Here is an 18,777-nt window from a genome sequence, read left to right as displayed (position 1 = left end):
AGTCTGTCACCTTCAGCTGCATGGTGACAACACAGCCCTCAGCTAAAGACTCACATGAGATTCTTATGGCCTATAGGACCTTCAGCTGCATGGTGACAACACAGCACTCAGCTAAAGACTCACATGAGATTCTTATGGCCTATAGGACCTTCAGCTGCATGGTGACAACACAGCCCTCAGCTAAAGACTCACATGAGATTCTTATGGCCTATAGGACCTTCAGCTGCATGGTGACAACACAGCACTCAGCTAAAGACTCACATGAGATTCTTATGGCCTATAGGACCTTCAGCTGCATGGTGACAACACAGCACTCAGCTAAAGACTCACATGAGATTCTTATGGCCTATAGGACAGTTTTGCCAACATCTGTGAGCGTGAAGAAGAAGCACAAGACGTGCCCTTAACCACAACCGCTCCAGTGGAGCTGCTCAGTGGCCAACAGATCAGACTGTGGTTGTACTGGTCAGCTTCCAGGTATGAATGTGTGTGTGTGAATGTGAACAGGGCACTCCTGAAAAAGAGAGCATTGCTCTCAGTGAGACTCCCCCTGTATAAAGAAAAAAATATATATATGTGCTCCACGTTTGGCTTTTGATCGAGTTGGACTCTGGAATGAAACTCATTTTACAGTACAAATGTTGTGCATCCATAAAGTGTTGCCCTCACACTCCGGGCTCCACGCCACTGCCACCTTTCATTTGACTACGAGTCTCACCGCGAGTGTGCACACATCACAGCTTCTAGTCCAGGAGAAACGTCTCTCTCTCTCTCTCCATTCTGGCCATAAGAGAAAGCCAGGAATCCTTACTTCAACATGCTGTTCTATCCTGGGGCATAGGAAAAACACATCATAAACCCCACTCACATAATTTGATCTTATTTTTTTTCATTGGCATACCACGGTTTCCCCCAGCATCGCTCATACCACGGTTTCCCCCAGCATCGCTCCATACCACGGTTTCCCCCAGCATCGCTCCATACCACGGTTTCCCCCAGCATCGCTCCATACCACGGTTTCCCCCAGCATCGCTCCATACCACGGTTTCCCCCAGCATCGCTCCATACCACGGTTTCCCCCAGCATCGCTCCATACCACGGTTTCCCCCAGCATCGCTCCATACCACGGTTTCCCCCAGCATCGCTCATACCACGGTTTCCCCCAGCATCGCTCTTGACTTGGGCCTGACAGGTTAAGGAAACGACACAAAGCAGTTCTCTGCGTGGGATCCGTCCCCTCCTCCTGTTTACTCGGGTAATGTCGGCGCCTGCTGAGAGCGATCTGGTCAGCTCTCTGCAGCCACATTACTGCAGGAGCAGGAGCAGGCGGTCTGCAGCCACATTACTGCAGGAGCAGGCGGCGGAGGGGCACAGCAGCCCCTCCGCCGCCTGCCCTCCTCCTCACCGCTATTTAGGAAACTTGTGGGTTCTTTGTAGAGCCAGAATGATGTGTTCATGAAATGACAGCACACAGGCAAGAGTGGAGCAAACCAGAGGCTCCAGGCAAGGCATTCTGTATGACAGTGTTGGTCAAGTTACTTTCAAAATGTAATATACTACATATTACACCTTCATTTGAAAGTAATAAGTTACTTTACAATATTACTGTCTGTGTAGAGTAACTCGTTACTTATGACACTACTTTTGTATTACTTTTACCAAAACAACAGCAGCAGCAGAAGGACATCGCCGCCCCGGAACCATCCCGAAAAATAATTTCAACCGCCTTGAAGTCAGTGTAAACAATCCAAAATTCGAAATGTTATTCTTTTCCTTTGTTATTGTCATCTATAGTGGTTATTTGCATAAAAACACAGTTTGATTAGGGAATTATTGTATCTTTATTTAAATATGTGCTTTGATTAAAAAAAATGTTTTAACTCAATTTGTAACTTGAGTTACTTGACAAAGTAACTGGTATAATATTACTGAAATCCTATAAGTAATAAGTTACCTTACTGAGTAACGGCTAAAAGTAATATATTACATGTAATATGTTACTTTTGTAATGAGTTACCCCCAACACTGGTGTTAGATGATACCAGGATGGTTATTTTCCTGTCAAGTTGTTGTTCAGCTCACAACTGGACCCAGAACAAGGTACATGGCTGTTGGTTAGCTCTGTTTGTAATTTGGGCTTTTCCATGACTGGCAAATAGCGTGACATTGAATTGATCATGTCCACATTTCTGCAATCATACAGAAATAAAACAATGAGGGATATCTGCTGTTACATTTAGGCTTGGCTTATGATGGCCTACAAGCACATGTTATTGATTTGACATCATATTTAACACATTTTATGGGAGGAAAGCTCAAACTTACCACTGGCTTTGTTGCTTTGCTCTGACGTTTTATTCTCTGGAAGGGAAACAAGGCAGTAAGTCAATTAAATGCTGGGTAGTTTTTTTTTTTTTTATGTGTGTTGATACTTTTGTGAAGTAAATCTAAAATCTAAAAAACACAAAACACAAAAACACAAAGATGAACAAGTTGAGAATGTGACATCAAAAGTGACTTTATCTAGGCTACTGCAAAACACATCGTTTACCCAGTAGGCGGTTATATTTTGTTTGAAATGCCTCCTTTTTGAAGTAATCTCCACAATCTGTGTGTGAGGGTTGGGTCAAGATTTTGGGTCAAAATAGTCTGAATCAAAGCCATTCATGAATGGATGGGAAGTGGAACTGGAAATAAATGCATTCACTGTACACAGGGCCAGTGAGGGGGTGCACACAGGGCCAGTGAGGGGGGGGGGTGCACACAGGGCCAGTGAGGGGGGGGGGTGCACACAGGGCCAGTGAGGGGGTGCACACAGGGGCAGTGGGGGGGTGCACACAGGGCCAGTGAGGGGGTGCACACAGGGGCAGTGAGGGGGTGCACACAGGGGCAGTGGGGGGGGGTGCACACAGGGGCAGTGGGGGGGTGCACACAGGGGCAGTGAGGGGGTGCACACAGGGGCAGTGGGGGGTGCACACAGGGGCAGTGGGGGGGTGCACACAGGGGCAGTGAGGGGGGTGCACACAGGGGCAGTGAGGGGGTGCACACAGGGGCAGTGAGGGGGTGCACACAGGGGCAGTGGGGGGGTGCACACAGGGGCAGTGGGGGGGGGTGCACACAGGGGCAGTGAGGGGGTGCACACAGGGGCAGTGAGGGGGGTGCACACAGGGGCAGTGAGGGGGTGCACACAGGGGCAGTGGGGGGGGTGCACACAGGGGCAGTGGGGGGTGCACACAGGGGGAGTGGGGGGGTGCACACAGGGGCAGTGGGGGGGTGCACACAGGGGCAGTGAGGGGGTGCACACAGGGGCAGTGGGGGGGTGCACACAGGGGGAGTGGGGGGGTGCACACAGGGGCAGTGGGGGGGTGCACACAGGGGCAGTGAGGGGGTGCACACAGGGGCAGTGGGGGGGGCACACAGGGCAGTGGGGGGGGGGGCACACAGGGGCAGTGGGGGGGTGCACACAGGGGCAGTGAGGGGGTGCACACAGGGCCAGTGAGGGGGTGCACCAACTTGGTTTCACATGTTAATTTTGCACACAAATCATTGCTGTGTCAATACATTACCACATATCCTGGACATTGCTGGGAATTTAACATAAATACATAACTTTAAGGGCGGAAAAATCCTATAACTATTCTATAGAGCAACATAAAAGCACATAATTTATGTTAAAAAAAAACTATATTTACCTGTGCAGCCACTGTTTTAGCTGTATTATACCTGTAGTAGGCTATATGCAGAGAAACCCAAATTGGGAAACAGCTTTTTAAAATGTTCAGTAAATCATATTCCATGTAACAGCCTACCATTATTTCATGTTATATGTGAAAGATTGATTGATCGATTGATTGATTGATTGATTGATTAATCGATTGATCGATTGATCGATTGATTGATTGATTTTTTGTGTGCATCAATGAAGAAATTATTGTTTTCATTTAATGGTCATTGGGAGAGAGAAAACAGTTATATGGAGTCCACGATTAACTGCAACACACAATTTGTTCAGTCGATTTCATTAAATGTGCAATTGGGGGTGGGGGGTGCTGGTGCAAGTTAAAAGGTCACCCAAAAGGTAACCTGTTTACCTAGGTATTGCAGATAGGCCCAGGATTAAAGGTAGCCTGCTTACCTAGGTATTGCAGATAGACCTAGGATTAAAGGTCGCCTGCTTACCTAGGTATTGCAGATAGACCCAGGATTAAAGGTCGCCTGCTTACCTAGGTATTGCAGATAGACCTAGGATTAAAGCCTACTTACCTAGGTATTGCAGATAGACCTAGGATTAAAGCCTGCTTACCTAGGTATTGCAGATAGACCTAGGATTAAAGGTAGCCTGCTTACCTAGGTATTGCAGATAGACCTAGGATTAAAGGGAGCCTGCTTACCTAGGTATTGGAGATAGACCTAGGATTAAAGCCTGCTTACCTAGGTATTGCAGATAGACCTAGGATTAAAGGTAGCCTGTTTACCTAGGTATTGCAGATAGACCTATGATTAAAGGTAGCCTGCTTACCTAGGTATTGCAGATAGACCTAAAGCCTGTTTACCTAGGTATTGCAGATAGACCTAGGATTAAATGTAGCCTGCTTACCTAGGTATTGCAGATAGACCTAGGATTAAGGTAGCCTGCTTACCTATTGCAGATAGACCTAGGATTAAAGGTAGCCTGCTTACCTAGGTATTGCAGATAGACCTAGGATTAAAGGTAGCCTGCTTACCTAGGTATTGTAGATAGACCGAGAGACCTAGGATCTGGTGTGCCCAACCAGGTGGCTGCAAAACACCCAGGACAGCGCAACAGAGCTAAACACCAACATGTGCGCTCAAAAAATCATGAATTTCGAGCGCACAATATCAATTTACGCGCACATATAAAATACAATACGATATAAAAAGCTATTTTTCCTCCACAATGCTGGTCACTCCCGTGCTCAGAAGCGTTCCAAGACTTTTCTTTCAGTTTTCACACAAAACTGCCAAAGTATCACCCTCACCTGTAGAAGAACGGTCTTTGCTCCAAGCTGTGCATCATATTCCCTCGATAATCCCTCTTGCACATAAAACGTGAATATGAATAAAAGGCAGTGAATCTTGAAAGTCATCCTGTCCATAATAACAGCCTAGAGGTTTTAGCCTCCAAAATGCGGTGAAGAACTGCCCAAGTCCCAGCGCTCTCTCTCTCTCTCTCTCTCTCGCACGCACGGTGCCGTGGGAGTGGAGGAGCAGCTCTGCGCAGGACGCGGTGCGAAACTTCACATTTTACACCAGTTATTCTTTGCAAGGGGCCGTCTCTCTCCCCCTCCCTCAGCTGAATGTCAACGGCTGGGAAGCGCCGAAATAAAAGAATAAAAATAAAACGACACAGACACGAACACAATAGAAGGATAAAAGTGTTCTGGCAGGATGCCCAAAAGCTGTGAAGTTCAGTCAGAAAGTGTCCCGCTAGCTGGGTTCAGCTCGCTGCGCCCTCGCTTGTGTTCGGCACTACTGGACATTTCGCGGACTGCTGCAACCGGACAGCATGAAATTATTAACCCATGAATGTCGACTGCTGGTGGGAACATTTTTCTCCTCTGTAGCCATAGCTATTTCTATTTCCATAGCGCTTCTCCACGGGTGTTGCTGGCTAACATCACAATAGAGCTGCCAAGCCAAAACAAAATGAAGTCTCTGTTTTATTGTGTCCTTTATTTTCTGAATATAGCCATTAGGCCTATAGCCGGTAACACTTCATAATACTGTAACACAAAAAATGGGTAGTTACTGAGGAACGAGTAAGGAACGAACCATTAGTTCATGAATAGTTAATGATTAGTTAATGAGTAGTTGATAGGTAGTTCCTTAATGGTAGTTACTTAAGAACTGACCATTAGTTACCATGTTAACGAACCAGTAAGTAATGATTACTTCCCTAATTTTTTTTTTTTTTATATGTTTTCATTCACTAGTTCATTAATAGTTAATGGGTAGTTCCTTAAAGATCCTTAATGGTAGTTACTTAAGAACTGACCATTAGTTCCCATGGTAGTTACTAAAGAACTGACCATTAGTTACCATGTTAACGAACCAGTAAGTAATGATTACTTCCCTAAAATTTTTTATTTTTAATATTTCACTAGTTCATGAACAGGTAGTTCCTTAAGAACTGACTATTAGTTACCATGTTCGTGAGCATGACTCCACCAAATACTTACCAGTTGTTCATGAGTACTCATCGTTACTTCATGATTACCTTACCATTACTTACCATGTTAGTGCATCATTACTTCCTGCTTACTTTACCATTAGTTCCCATGTTTGTGCCCCCTCAAGTGAAGCAGTACATCTTACTGAGTAGTTACTAAGGAATACACCATTACTTCCTGCTTACTTTACCATTAGTTCCCATGTTTGTGCCCCCTCAAGTGAAGCAGTACATCTTACTGAGTAGTTACTAAGGAATACACCATTACTTCCTGCTTACTTTACCATTAGTTCCCATGTTTGTGCCCCCTCAAGTGAAGCAGTACATCTTACTGAGTAGTTACTAAGGAATACACCATTACTTCCTGCTTACTTTACCATTAGTTAACATGTTTGTGCCCCCTCAAGTAAAGCAGTACATCTTACTGAGTTGTGAGTAAGGAATATACCATTACTTCCTGCTTACTTTACCATTACTTAACATGTTAGTAAGCATCACCTTACCGAACAAATATGTCTCAATTGTTAATGACCATGCAACATTACATCTTCCTTCTACATTCTTAGGGGTCGGGTAGGGGTTAAATTAATCCACACTTATTATATACCTAATTCTAACCCATCAGGGGGAAATATGAAAAACAAGTACAACAGGAGGAAGTCAAAAATGTTTTTACCACTGTCCTCCTGTCCTGTCAAGATGGCAGCACAGATAGAAATGTACCTCCAACAGATATGGGACACAACACATTTGGAACAAGCACATTAAAGAAAAAACAAATCCAACTGAGCCAATAAAGACAAATAAAACAGCCTTGTTAGCCACAGCGCTCCCCTCAGGAGAGAAAGGGATAGTTCATCACTGTGGCCTCCACACGGTGATGAACTATCCCCTCCTCTCTACAGCGGAGAGTCGTGCTCACTGAGGCTGACTGCTGGACTTTGAAAATGTAAATAGTATAATAAATAAACAAATTATAAAATCTGCATAAATAAGGAGAAAAAAACCTGCCTTGTTAGCTCGAATTGGGAAGAGTGTACCCCAGAGGAGAGGAAGAGACAGTTCATCACTGTGGCCTCCACACAGTGATGAACTTTCCCCTCCTCTCTACAACGGAGTCGTACTCACGGAGGCTGGAAAGCAGCAGAAAAATATTCCTCTGGGAGTTCTTTAATGACTCTGAATAAAGTGCTTTGTGATATGAAATGTTGATATGAAATGTACAGGTGAGAGATCCTGTCAACATGGCAGCAAATATTAAAAACAAATAACAGCTGCAACAATCAAGTTATAACCAATACACCACCTCCTTTTTTGCACATTAAATAAAAAAACAATCTAAACCTCTGTGTCTCTCCCTTCAGTGACAGTTACATACGGACAGAGAAAAATCAGCCTTGTTAACTACAATTGGGAACAACGCTCCCCACAGGAGGGGACAACATGACATCTTCCTTCTACATTCTTAGGGGTCGGGTAGGGGTTAAATGAATCCACACTTATTATACTGGATACCTAATTCTAACCCATCACGGGGAAATATGAAAAACAAGTGCAACAGGAAGTCAAAAATGTTTTTACCACTGTCCTCCTGTCCTGTCAAGATGGCAGCACAGATAAAAATGTATCTCCAACAGATATGGAACACAACATTTTATTTAAATGTTTTTTTTGTTACGGTTAAGGTATCAGACCACCGGTGAGGATATCCTGGACATATCGAAATCTAACAAAGTGGTTGAAGTGCATACAGAACACCAGAGGACCAGCAAAACATGGAGTCCAGCAGGCAGCCTCACTGAGCACAGCGCTCCCCTCAGGAGAGGAAGGGACAGTTCATCACTGTGGCCTCCACACGGCGATGAACTTTCCCTCCCTCTCTAAAGCGGAGAGTCGTGCTAAGTGAGGCTGACTGCTGGACTTGGAAAATGGAAGTTGTATAATAAAATAAAATAAATGTTTTTTGCATAAATAAGGAGAGAGGAAAAGCTATAATTGCACCCTACAGGAGAGGACGGTGATGAACTTTCCTTTCCTCTCTACAGCGGAGTGTCCTGCAATAAAATGGAGCAAAACATGGAGTCCAGCAGGCAGCCTCACTGAGCACAGCGCTCCCCTCAGGAGAGGAAGGGACAGTTCATCACTGTGGCCTCCACACGGTGATGAACTTTCCCTCCCTCTCTAAAGCGGAGAGTCGTGCTAAGTGAGGCTGACTGCTGGACTTGGAAAATGGAAGTTGTATAATAAAATAAAATAAATGTTTTTTGCATAAATAAGGAGAGAGAAAAGCTATAATTGCACCCTACAGGAGAGGACGGTGATGAACTTTCCCTTCCTCTCTACATCGGAGTGTCCTGCAATAAAATGGAGCAAAACATGGGAGTCCAGCAGGCAGCCTCACTGAGCACAGCGCTCCCCTCAGGAGAGGAAGGGACAGTTCATCACTGTGGCCTCCACACGGCGATGAACTTTCCCTCCCTCTCTAAAGCGGAGAGTCGTGCTAAGTGAGGCTGACTGCTGGACTTGGAAAATGGAAGTTGTATAATAAAAATAAAAAAATCTACAGCGGAGTGTCGTTTCGCTACACTTTGTACTGTCGGCATACGTCATCCAGCAATTGTCCAAGCGGACCATCCTTGTGCTCATTGGCAAGCCAATGTGTCCACTCAATGAGAAAAAGGTGCTCTTTTAGCTTTTCCTCAGTTCGATTCCCACGGAGTCTCCACACCTGAGACTTGTATGTGGACCATGAGCGTTCAATGTTTTGTGTGTGGGCCCCTGTGTTTGGGTTCACAAAAGAGCGGCTATGATTTACTGAGAAATGATTGTATCCAGCATTGTCCAGCGCGTTCATATATACTCTCCACTCATCTGAGATTATCGTGGTCCCTTGGCGCACATGTCGTGTAATGAGTGGCATCAAGTATTGGCGTGATCGCTTCTTCACCAGGCGAAGAATGGGTCTTCTCCTGTCACCTTTCAGCCCAAGCATTCCGAAGACCCACTTTCTCCTCATCCAGGTCCTCCCAACTCTCCCTCTAGCATACTGTAACAAATCAGCAAAAAGACAATTTTACACACATAATTTTTGTCTTGGTAAAATACAGAGTATATTCACTAAATATTGGATTCATTTCTCATCCCTGTTTATCCCTTTTAAAGAAATGACACTGATTTGTGTCCTCGAGGCACAAATCTGGCGTCAAGTTACTTTTTTAGAACCCACGAAAAGCACAAATAAAATAAATTAAATCCTGCATTTTTCCCTCTTTTTATGTTACCACTACCATAGCAGAATTAATTCATGACTTCTATTAGGCATTCATCCTTTAAATTATGACTCCACACAAGCAAGAGTAATTCAAGTTACTCCCTGGTTTGCCTGCACACAGCGCATGCGCCGTTTGCTGCAAACCTTGGCAAACCAGGAAGTAACTGGTTATACTCGGTTACTCTTTGTCTGTTTTGAGGCGCTGTGCGAATTCACTGTGCCAGGCGAAAATGTTTGGAAAGTATTTCCGGCTATCTATTTACCTATCTCAAATGATCGCTTCTCGTATATTTTGATTCATATTTCATCGCTGGGTTAGTACACGGATCTCAACATGTACATTGAGCTTTTTGGCGCTGTTGAAATGTGTTTTTGGTGATTTGAACGGGAGTATGCAATTGTTCTATTACCCCCCATTCATTTTGGAATCTAACTAACTGGAGGGGTGGATTTGGTTTATTAAAAGGATCCCCATTAGCTGCCGCCGAGACGTCAGCTAGTCTTCCTGGGGTCCAAGACAAAATATACATTACATGACACAATTAAAATACAAAAACACACAGTAAGAGAATAGAAGACAGAATAAACAACAAATCTAAGCTAAGACAAACAGCATGGTCAGCTATCTATCTAGCTCACTCTGAACTGCACGGTGAGTGAAGACAAAGACAGTGTTTATCATGTTTAGATATGGGCTATGTGGCAAATGGCCTGAACCCCAAAAAAGTTGGCCCATCCCTTTAATTATGTTCTCTGTGTAGTGTATTTTTTTTTTGTATTGGGCATTTTTCCTTTATTGGATAGGACAGTTGGCAGACAGGAAAGATGGGGAGAGATAGTGGATGACATGCGGCAAAGATCCACAGGTTGGATTCGAACCAGGCTTGGACTAACAGGCAATGTACACTGCCTCTGGAACAGATGCGGTACGGCTGCGAACAGACCCACACTCATGTAATCCGTCAGACTTATGCGGGATCCAACAAAAATAGAACAGGTGCGTAATTTTTCCGTACCGCATGTATCCGGGCAGTTTTACCTGATCCGCAACGCAGCCGTAACGCAACTGGTGTACATTGCCTGTAAGCCTTTGTGGTATGCGTTCTAACAAGTGAGCCACTGGGTCGCCCCACATTTTAAATGACTTAAGTAGAATATTTATTATTAACCTTACTCAAGTACGAGTAAAGTATAGCATTATACAAATACTTAAAATGTACAAATCCTCCAAAAACTACTCAAGTATTTGTACTTGAGTACTTTCCTTTTCTGCTAACAATGTGTGACTAAACCCTACACCACACCCACTAAATCTCATTAACCAGATTCAGGGTTGCCACTCTTTTGTAACAATAGATTTCAAGCACTTTTCAAGGACACATTATTTCTGGAACAGAGATGTTCACAGATACATACAAGTCCTCGAATGCAAATTTGTTTCCAGTCATGCTTACAGATTGGAATGAATCAGTAAACTCAAAGCAATATCGAGCAGCAATGATACAGTACAGTAGGCTACGAGCCGGAGAGTAATACTGTAAGTAAGAAAGTATCAAGCTTGGCCCGCAATTTTGAGATGGAGTGCACGAGGACCAAACTCAGATTCAGGGAGGATAAATTCAAGCAATTTTAAGGACCTATTTATTAGTTCTTTATTTTTATTTAAATAATAATCAAAGTGCTTGATTACTTTTTTTTACATTCAAGCACTTTCCAGACCTGTGGCAACCCTGCGGATTGTAGTAACATTCACCTCAATGGTCTAGGACAGTGGTTCTCAACTGGTGTAGCCTCAGGACCCACTATTTTCCTTGTCATGAAGTCGCGACCCAAATTTCAGATTTTTTTTAAACCACTCAAATATATTGCACAAAAAATAGCGCATTAATTTAATACACAATGCCTTCATGCATATAAACCTCAAATGAACAAAAAAGTGCAACAGAAGTGCAACTAGGGCTAAAAACCAATTGAAATAAGGCAGACTTGAATTACAGGCCTATATGTTTTTAAATTTAAACCAGTCAAACTGGTCATGCTCAGAAAGTCTTATTTGAACTGTATGAAATATGAAATAAAAGGCAGACTTATCTTGAATTACATGCCTATATGTTTTTAAACAAGTTAATAATAATAATAAAACAAGTTAACCTGGTCATGCTAATCCAGTTTCAATAGTCTGAATTTAACTACCGGTAATATGAAATAAAAAGGCAGACTTTTCTTGAATCACCGGCAGGCTATATGCTTTTTAGTTAAACTGGTCATAACTTTTAATTAAACTGGGGCCATGCTAATCCAGTTTCAATCATCTGAATTGAACTAAAATTAAATATGAAATGAAAAGGCAGACTTCTCTTGAATTACAGGCAGAGCATATGCTTCAGCTTGTTAAACAAGTAAAACTGGTCAGGCTTTTTTTTTTTTGGGCCAATGTCCGCGACCCAATCAAAACGGCCCCGCGACCCACCTTTGGGTCGCGACCCACCAGTTGAGAAACGCTGGTCTAGGATGTAGTTGCACATTACACTTGGCCTCAAAGTGTCATACAGACCTTTCTCTTGTGGCAGAAGTTGCTTTCATCAATCATTACAAACTCCCTCCGTCCTCCCAGAGTCTGTCCCATCCTCCTTTTGCGTCTCTTCATTGATGTTTTGCAGACATTCCTCAATTTTGTACTCATCATGGAGAGAGTACAACTGCTTCTTGGAAAGCCATCCTGCATCATATCAATCTGACGCAGTCTCAGGCCCTGGGAAAATCTGAAAAGGTGTAAGCATAAATATTAAAAAATATTAAAATATAAATATAAAAGGGGGCCATTTTTAAATGCAGGATGGCAGGGGCAGAGGAGGCCCCCAGGAACAGCGCCAGGCTGTGAAGCAAATTGAACATGGTGGCCAAGCTCGGTATTGCTCGGCATGTGACGCTATGCAGCCCAGAAAGAGAAATTCTCATCCACTTACATGGGGAAAGCAGCAGCTGTTAAGCCCTACGTACCTGTAGATGTACTTGAGCCAACAGAACAGAGAGATTTTTGACTTCGAAAAGAATGAGCCTGTCCTCACTGACTTCTTCACCTGTTTCCCTCGGTGGCTCTTATGACGGCACAGCCTGAGTTGAGTGGGAAAAAGTAGAATATACATACATAAATAAACAACGTAGTATGGTCATCCACATTTTAGGTGAAGTCCCTGGAAACCAAAATCCACAAAAACCTTCTAACTATTAAATGTAGGGTCTTATGTGAGTAATTGTAATAACTTTGTAACTGTAACTTTTCTGCAAGGTCTGGATTTCCACTTCCTCATTGAAGAAAGCGATGCGCGCGGTGCTAAACTGAATGATCTTATCGTGTCATAAGATTTGGCCAATCACAGCGCTCGCTCAGTGTCTGTCTGTCTCCCTCCCACCAGAGCCGTACCTCCCGCTCTGTGTGCCTGACTGCCTGTGTATGCTGCCTGCTCTCTGTCTGTCTCTGTCTCTGTCTCTGACACACACACACACACACACACACACACACACACACACACAGTCATTATTATAATGCATTGCTCAATAGTTTTCACCCATTAATTTCATTTTTTGTAGTTGTAGCTGCATGTTTCACTTATTACTCTATTGTTTCTTGTTATTTGTCATCCCATTATATGTATTACATGTTATTTTTTATAGCCTACAGATAAGTTCTGAACATTGTATATTGAAAAAAGGCTTGTATTGCTTGTATTATTTATATGGACAATACGAGGGATCAGCCAAGCAGCATTTTGGTAAACAAACCCCATCACTGGGTGGCAACCCTATGGAGCCTGAGTTTGAGCGTCTGACCGTGTTTATAAACTGCGACAGTTCACACAACTTCAACACGACATGCATATATTATACATCAAACTCTTGAGCTAATTCTGCTCTCACTCAGAATGTCTAAATATAAGCAATGTGATGTATACTTTGAGATATTAACGTTTGTTTGGCACAACTCTACTAGTTAACTGCTGCAGGGTTACGCATTTTTGGGTGGCAATGACATCACGCTGATTCGTCCTATACTAATATTAATAATAAATAATAATGAAAAAACCAAAAGGAAAAAAGGAAGTTATTTTGGGGGAAGATGATAGTCTGAGTAATGGGCTGAACATTTCTAAATAAATGTGGTGTTCTTATGCGGAACTAGAGGGGCGTACAATTATTCATAAACAGTTGGCTATGTTTTCATAAAAGGTCTCAATTTGTATTTTAACATACCATGTGCAACAGTTTACCATATACTAGTACAGGCATTTTACCTGATAGGTGGGTCAACCTCACACAAATAGCATGAGAAAGTGTTACTGTTCTAGTCTCAGAAATATGTAATTTATAACATAAAAAGTCATAAGAAATCCAAGTGGTGGAAACTTTTGAAAATCACATGAATATGATCCTATCAAACTGACAGAACAGGTGAATAGGATAAACTTTTTAATTAATAGATATCACCATGAAACTCACCAGTTGATTACTTCCATTAAGACAAGTATTTTTTGTATTACAAGTTTCTTGAAACTATGTTTAATTGTGTGAATGAGGCATAAATGTGTGATAATTTGCTTACAATTCAAGATATCTGAACATTGGATAAAGCCTGGTTCAAAATTATTTGTTAGATTTAGTTGACATATTAGAGCCAGTTAGTTAGTTAGTTAGTTATAAAATGTGCAGTACATATTAGACATATTAGAGCCAGTTAGTTAGTTAGTTAGTTATAAAATGTGCAGTACATTCGCTTACCCTGCTAGCCGGGCGCTCAGCTAATGGTCATGAGCGAGGAGCGCCCAGCTAGCAGGGTAATACATTCGCACACGATGAGAAAAGTCGGGAAAGGCCTACCATTGTTGTCCATCTGTGTTGGATGCTGTAGCCAGCTTCATCTTGTGTCTGCAGACAACGCATTTTATTTTATTTTTTAGAAGACGCCTTTTCTGCAGCCACTTAACCAGCTTCTCTTTGTCCCTTTGCGTCTGTCTGACCTCACAAAGAGATCGTACTTTTTCGTGCAGAGTGCGACCCATTCTTCTTTTCTTCCAACGCCAATTTGCCAACACGAGGCACGTCCACTTGACAGGATGCGCTCCGATCAGGAAGTCCCCCCAACTTCTTCTTCTTCTTTTGTGTTTTATGGTGGTTGGCATCCTGTTGCATTACCGCCACCTACTGTATTGTAGCAGCTTTACAACTTAAAACTCCCCCAACAGCAAGAGAGCGGACGAAAGCGGAAACACATTCTGCTCCTTTAGCACCAGAGCTCTGCGAACTAGCAGAACCAATGAAATGAAAAGACATTTGACCTATTTGCTATAGGATGACACACCACTGAAAGAGATTTATAATATTCCTATAGTAATTAGTAATTGTGTGCCTCCGAAATTATTATACATTACGTTCAACCCAAAGCCTTAAAATCGACACTTTTCTACAAGATTCTACAAGGTACTTCCTCATTGAAGAGAGCAGTGCGCGAGGTGCCCAAATGCAAAATCTTATGATGTCATAAACTCTATGTACACGCGCGCAACTCGCCCTTCTCCGCTATGCTTCTCTCTCTCTCTCTCTCTCTCTCTCTCTCTCTCTCTCTCTCTCTCTCTCTCTCTCTCTCCTCGGGACTAGTGAGAGAGAGAGAGAGAGAGAGAGAGAGAGAGAGAGAGAGAGAGAGAGAGAGAGAGAGAGAGAGAGAGAGAGGGCAGGAAAAAAAATCACAAAAAGATTTTGATCCACACTCCATACCAGTTGGTGGCGTTTGCTATTTCTATAATTCGTTGTTTGCTAACCACCAATACAGCAGAAAAAGAAGAAGAAGAAGAACGTTGGGACTGGGCAATGTGGCCATGCTGCTGGGGGAGTTTAGAACATGAAATAGATTCCACTATAAAGAAGACATCAAACTCCAGTAGGTGGCGGTAATGCACAAAAAGTTGTTTGCCAACCGCCATAAAACAATAGTAGTAGAAGAAGAAGAAGAAGAAGTTTCGAAAATGGAACAAGCTCGAAAAAGTCAGCGGGACAGAAAGAAGCCAGCCAAGATCATGGATGACGGTGGATATATACTGTGTAAGTAACCACATTTTTTGGACTTTTTATAAGCTACTACTCAGCATTGGCTCGGTTTGTAAAATTGGACAATACTCCCGTGCCAGTTCAATACCTTCAGTTAGCTAGCGTTAACACAACACGTGCTTGACTAAAGAAAGCTAACTTTCGCCAGCTAGCTATTTAGCCGTCCAGGTTGCAACATTGGCTAGCTTAGTAAAATTGGACAATATTCCCAAGCCAGTTCAATACCTTCAGTTAGCTAGCGTTAACATTACCCCGCTAGCCGGGCGCTTCTGGCTCATAATGCGCTCGTATGAGCCAGAAGCGCCCGGCTAGCGGGGTAAGCGTTAACACAACACGTGCTTGACTAAAGAAGCTAACTTTCGCCAGCTAGCTATTTAGCCATCCAGGTTGCAACATTGGCTAGCTTAGTAAAATTGGACAATAATCCCCATCCAGTTCAGTAACTGCGCTATGGTAACATGACACGTGCTTCACCAAACGAAACTAACCTTCACTAGCTAGGACATATTTTTGGGTTGCTGTGAGTGAGTTACAACCTTACTATTTAATGGAACATGCCAACATTTTGGGGAGATTCGCCTATCTGCCATATTCCTGATGGAAAGACGAGAAGATATATGTCCACGTCTTTTCTTGTCTGTGCATTATAAAGTAATCACTGTGCCATTATGCTAGTTAGCTTTACACAAATTAATGTAGTCTGCTGTGCTGAGCTAGCATACCCCGTAAAATGTACCCACTGCCCACCTGTATATCCCAATCCTTCTCTAGTGTATTGTGCTGCAGCTAACGTAAAAATAACGTTACATTGAAAGTGAAGAAATGTGCTTGAAAGTGAAGAAATGTGCTTGAATTTTACATTTAAATAGCTGTACGAACCCAGACGTTCTTTTTTCTTTCAAATAAGTACACTTGTTGACAAACTGTAAGAGCGTCAGCGTCTCCTATCCAACTATGATTGTGCTTCAACTAACGCTAAAGTTATAATTGATGATGCAATGTTTCCACTTGGTTTAATTGCTAAAAACACTGTTACCTTTCTAGTAGTATATCGTTTTAATCATTCACTTCACGGTGGTCATTAGCATCGCGCTAGTCTACCCATTTGCAGGACCTGCCAATATACACATACAGTACACACACAATACACACTGTGTATATAGCCTACATGTATATTTCTTTTGACAATGTCAAGGCCTATTTTAATCACCCACTTTAACTCTTTTGCATGAATTGGTGTTTCTTAAATGCCTTGTGGTTGAGTTCAAGGGATCCTCTTTCATTTGACCAAGCTTCCTGCCCTGCTGTTGAGCATTGACCAATGCTGTATTTGAACAATGAATGCTTGCTATGCTGGTACCACTTATATTGATCAGACACACCCATCACATAATCATAATTAGATCAAGGACATAGTGTTACAGTATTAAAGCTTTTACATGGTATGCTGTCTGCTATACTTGAGTTTATGTAATTTGTCTGATATTTAACTTATTTAACAACAGAAGTAACTCCAGAGTGACCTTACGAATGCAGCTATGGGCTTGTCAAGTGTCGCCCATGCAAGCTCGCTCCACAGCTTTGTCTCAGCAAAATCATTTTCCTAAACTATGTGGACATTTTAATGACCATGTATTCATATGAAATTGGATGTGTAGACTGCTAGACATGTAATTCAACATCACTAGCTGAAATGAAAAGCCTCACAAAAAGACCGGAACGCGCATCAGTCGTCCTTGTCCAGGTTTGGGAAATGTGTGTGTTTGGAATGAAATCCCGTTACATGCTTTCACCTAGCTATCTTTAGTCAACTCACATCACTGTTGTCTCTTTGCCATTCCAGCAGACAAGGATGATCCAGCAGGTGACCAGGAATCAGGCCCCCAAAAAGGTAGTAAATTCTGCTTTCACAACAACAAATGTGGATTTGTTTGCACAGGTTTTTACTGGACTGTAATAGTAAGTCCCAATGATTCATATTCACTCATTCTGCAAACGAATGGTCTCTCTCTAATCAGTCCCTGGGATATTGCACACTGTCAAATTGCGACTGCAGACTGGACCAATGATGTTTAAAAAAAACATGTGACTACATTTCCTATGAAATTTGAGCCATCTGCCTCCTGCCCTGTTTATATTGGACACTTGCCTGTATTATGTGTGTTTACCAGATTGGGAAGTTGGCTTGGGCGCTATTAAGGTATAGACGGTTTTAACTTGACAACAAAAACATTCTAAATTGAACCCCCGGTCACTTCCTGTTGCAGTGTTTGCTATGGACATAAAAGAAAAAAAAACATTCAAGTGCAGGACTGACCATTCAGTGAAAACCGTCTATACAGCTGAGCAGCGAAAACAAAAGTAATGATGTCGAGTGAATATCAGTTTGCCGAATGCTGAGAAAAAGGAAGTGCAGTGGGGTTGCACTCTGGTGAAAACTGGGGTATTTAGATTAGGGTTGTGCGATGTCACCAAAATATCCATCGTGATTGTTTCACAGTCAAACATCGTGATTAACGATGGCATCGTCATTTATGCCATCAGCTGCTGCTATGCACGTTAAAAGCAGGACAGCTGAGCTCTTCATGAGACCGACAGGCAGGCTACTTAGAGCGGTGGAAATGGGCCATACGCTACTGCACAGAGCCAGGCGACTCAAGCAGTACTGCTGTAACAGCTAGCAGTAACCTAGCTGCTGCTGCTGTTGTATTTCTCTCTCAACTCTCTCCAGTCTCCTCAACTGTCTCTTATTAGGTTCAAAAGCCCACGCGAATCTAACGTTATATATGCCAGTAATGCTGTCACTTTTCTGCCAGCTAGTTAAATTCAACACACACACGTTGTTGATCAGGATCTGACTGTAACGTTAACGTTAGACTATTTGTTTTGCGCCGTTCAATATTGCTAGTGCTGTATCAATCAACTTCAACTTTCACTTTGGAAACAGGCGAGTCAAATTCACATTTGAAGACTTGTACTCACTGTGGGTTGAAAACAGGAAAGAACGTCAAGTTTCTTCTTTCTCTTAAAAGTTTTCACAACAAAAGAGCTGACTTCTCATGCGCGGGGGACGCCCCGGCGACATTAAACAAGCGCTCCCAGTGCAGAGAAGCAGTAGAGCGGAGGAGGGGGAGGCTTATCTGAGTCTGAGTCTGAACTGGGTGCGCTCGTTTATGCTGCCAGCGCGTCCCCCACGCGTCACGGTAAGTGGACTTGG

At 42.9% G+C, this 18,777-nt stretch overlaps 1 protein-coding gene across 1 annotated transcript in view; it reads right to left on the bottom strand.

Annotated features, from left to right (window-relative positions):
- Positions 1-12,108, bottom strand: part of itih6 (inter-alpha-trypsin inhibitor heavy chain family member 6) — a gene marked incomplete at its 5' end in the record, with an annotated part of 27,480 nt that extends 15,372 nt beyond the window's left edge. The window contains 2 exons of the mRNA XM_083656490.1: positions 2,326-2,361; positions 12,016-12,108. Of these exons, the coding sequence (XP_083512616.1) occupies positions 2,326-2,361; positions 12,016-12,108 (129 nt within the window). The remainder of the gene's footprint in view (positions 1-2,325; positions 2,362-12,015) is intronic.
- Positions 12,109-18,777: the final 6,669 nt, after the last annotated feature.

This window comes from Poromitra crassiceps (assembly GCF_964638095.1).
Source record: "Poromitra crassiceps genome assembly, chromosome: 20".
In the NCBI taxonomy this organism is placed as follows: Eukaryota; Metazoa; Chordata; class Actinopteri; order Beryciformes; family Melamphaidae; genus Poromitra; species Poromitra crassiceps.
This window is presented reverse-complemented; position numbering and strand designations above follow the sequence as displayed.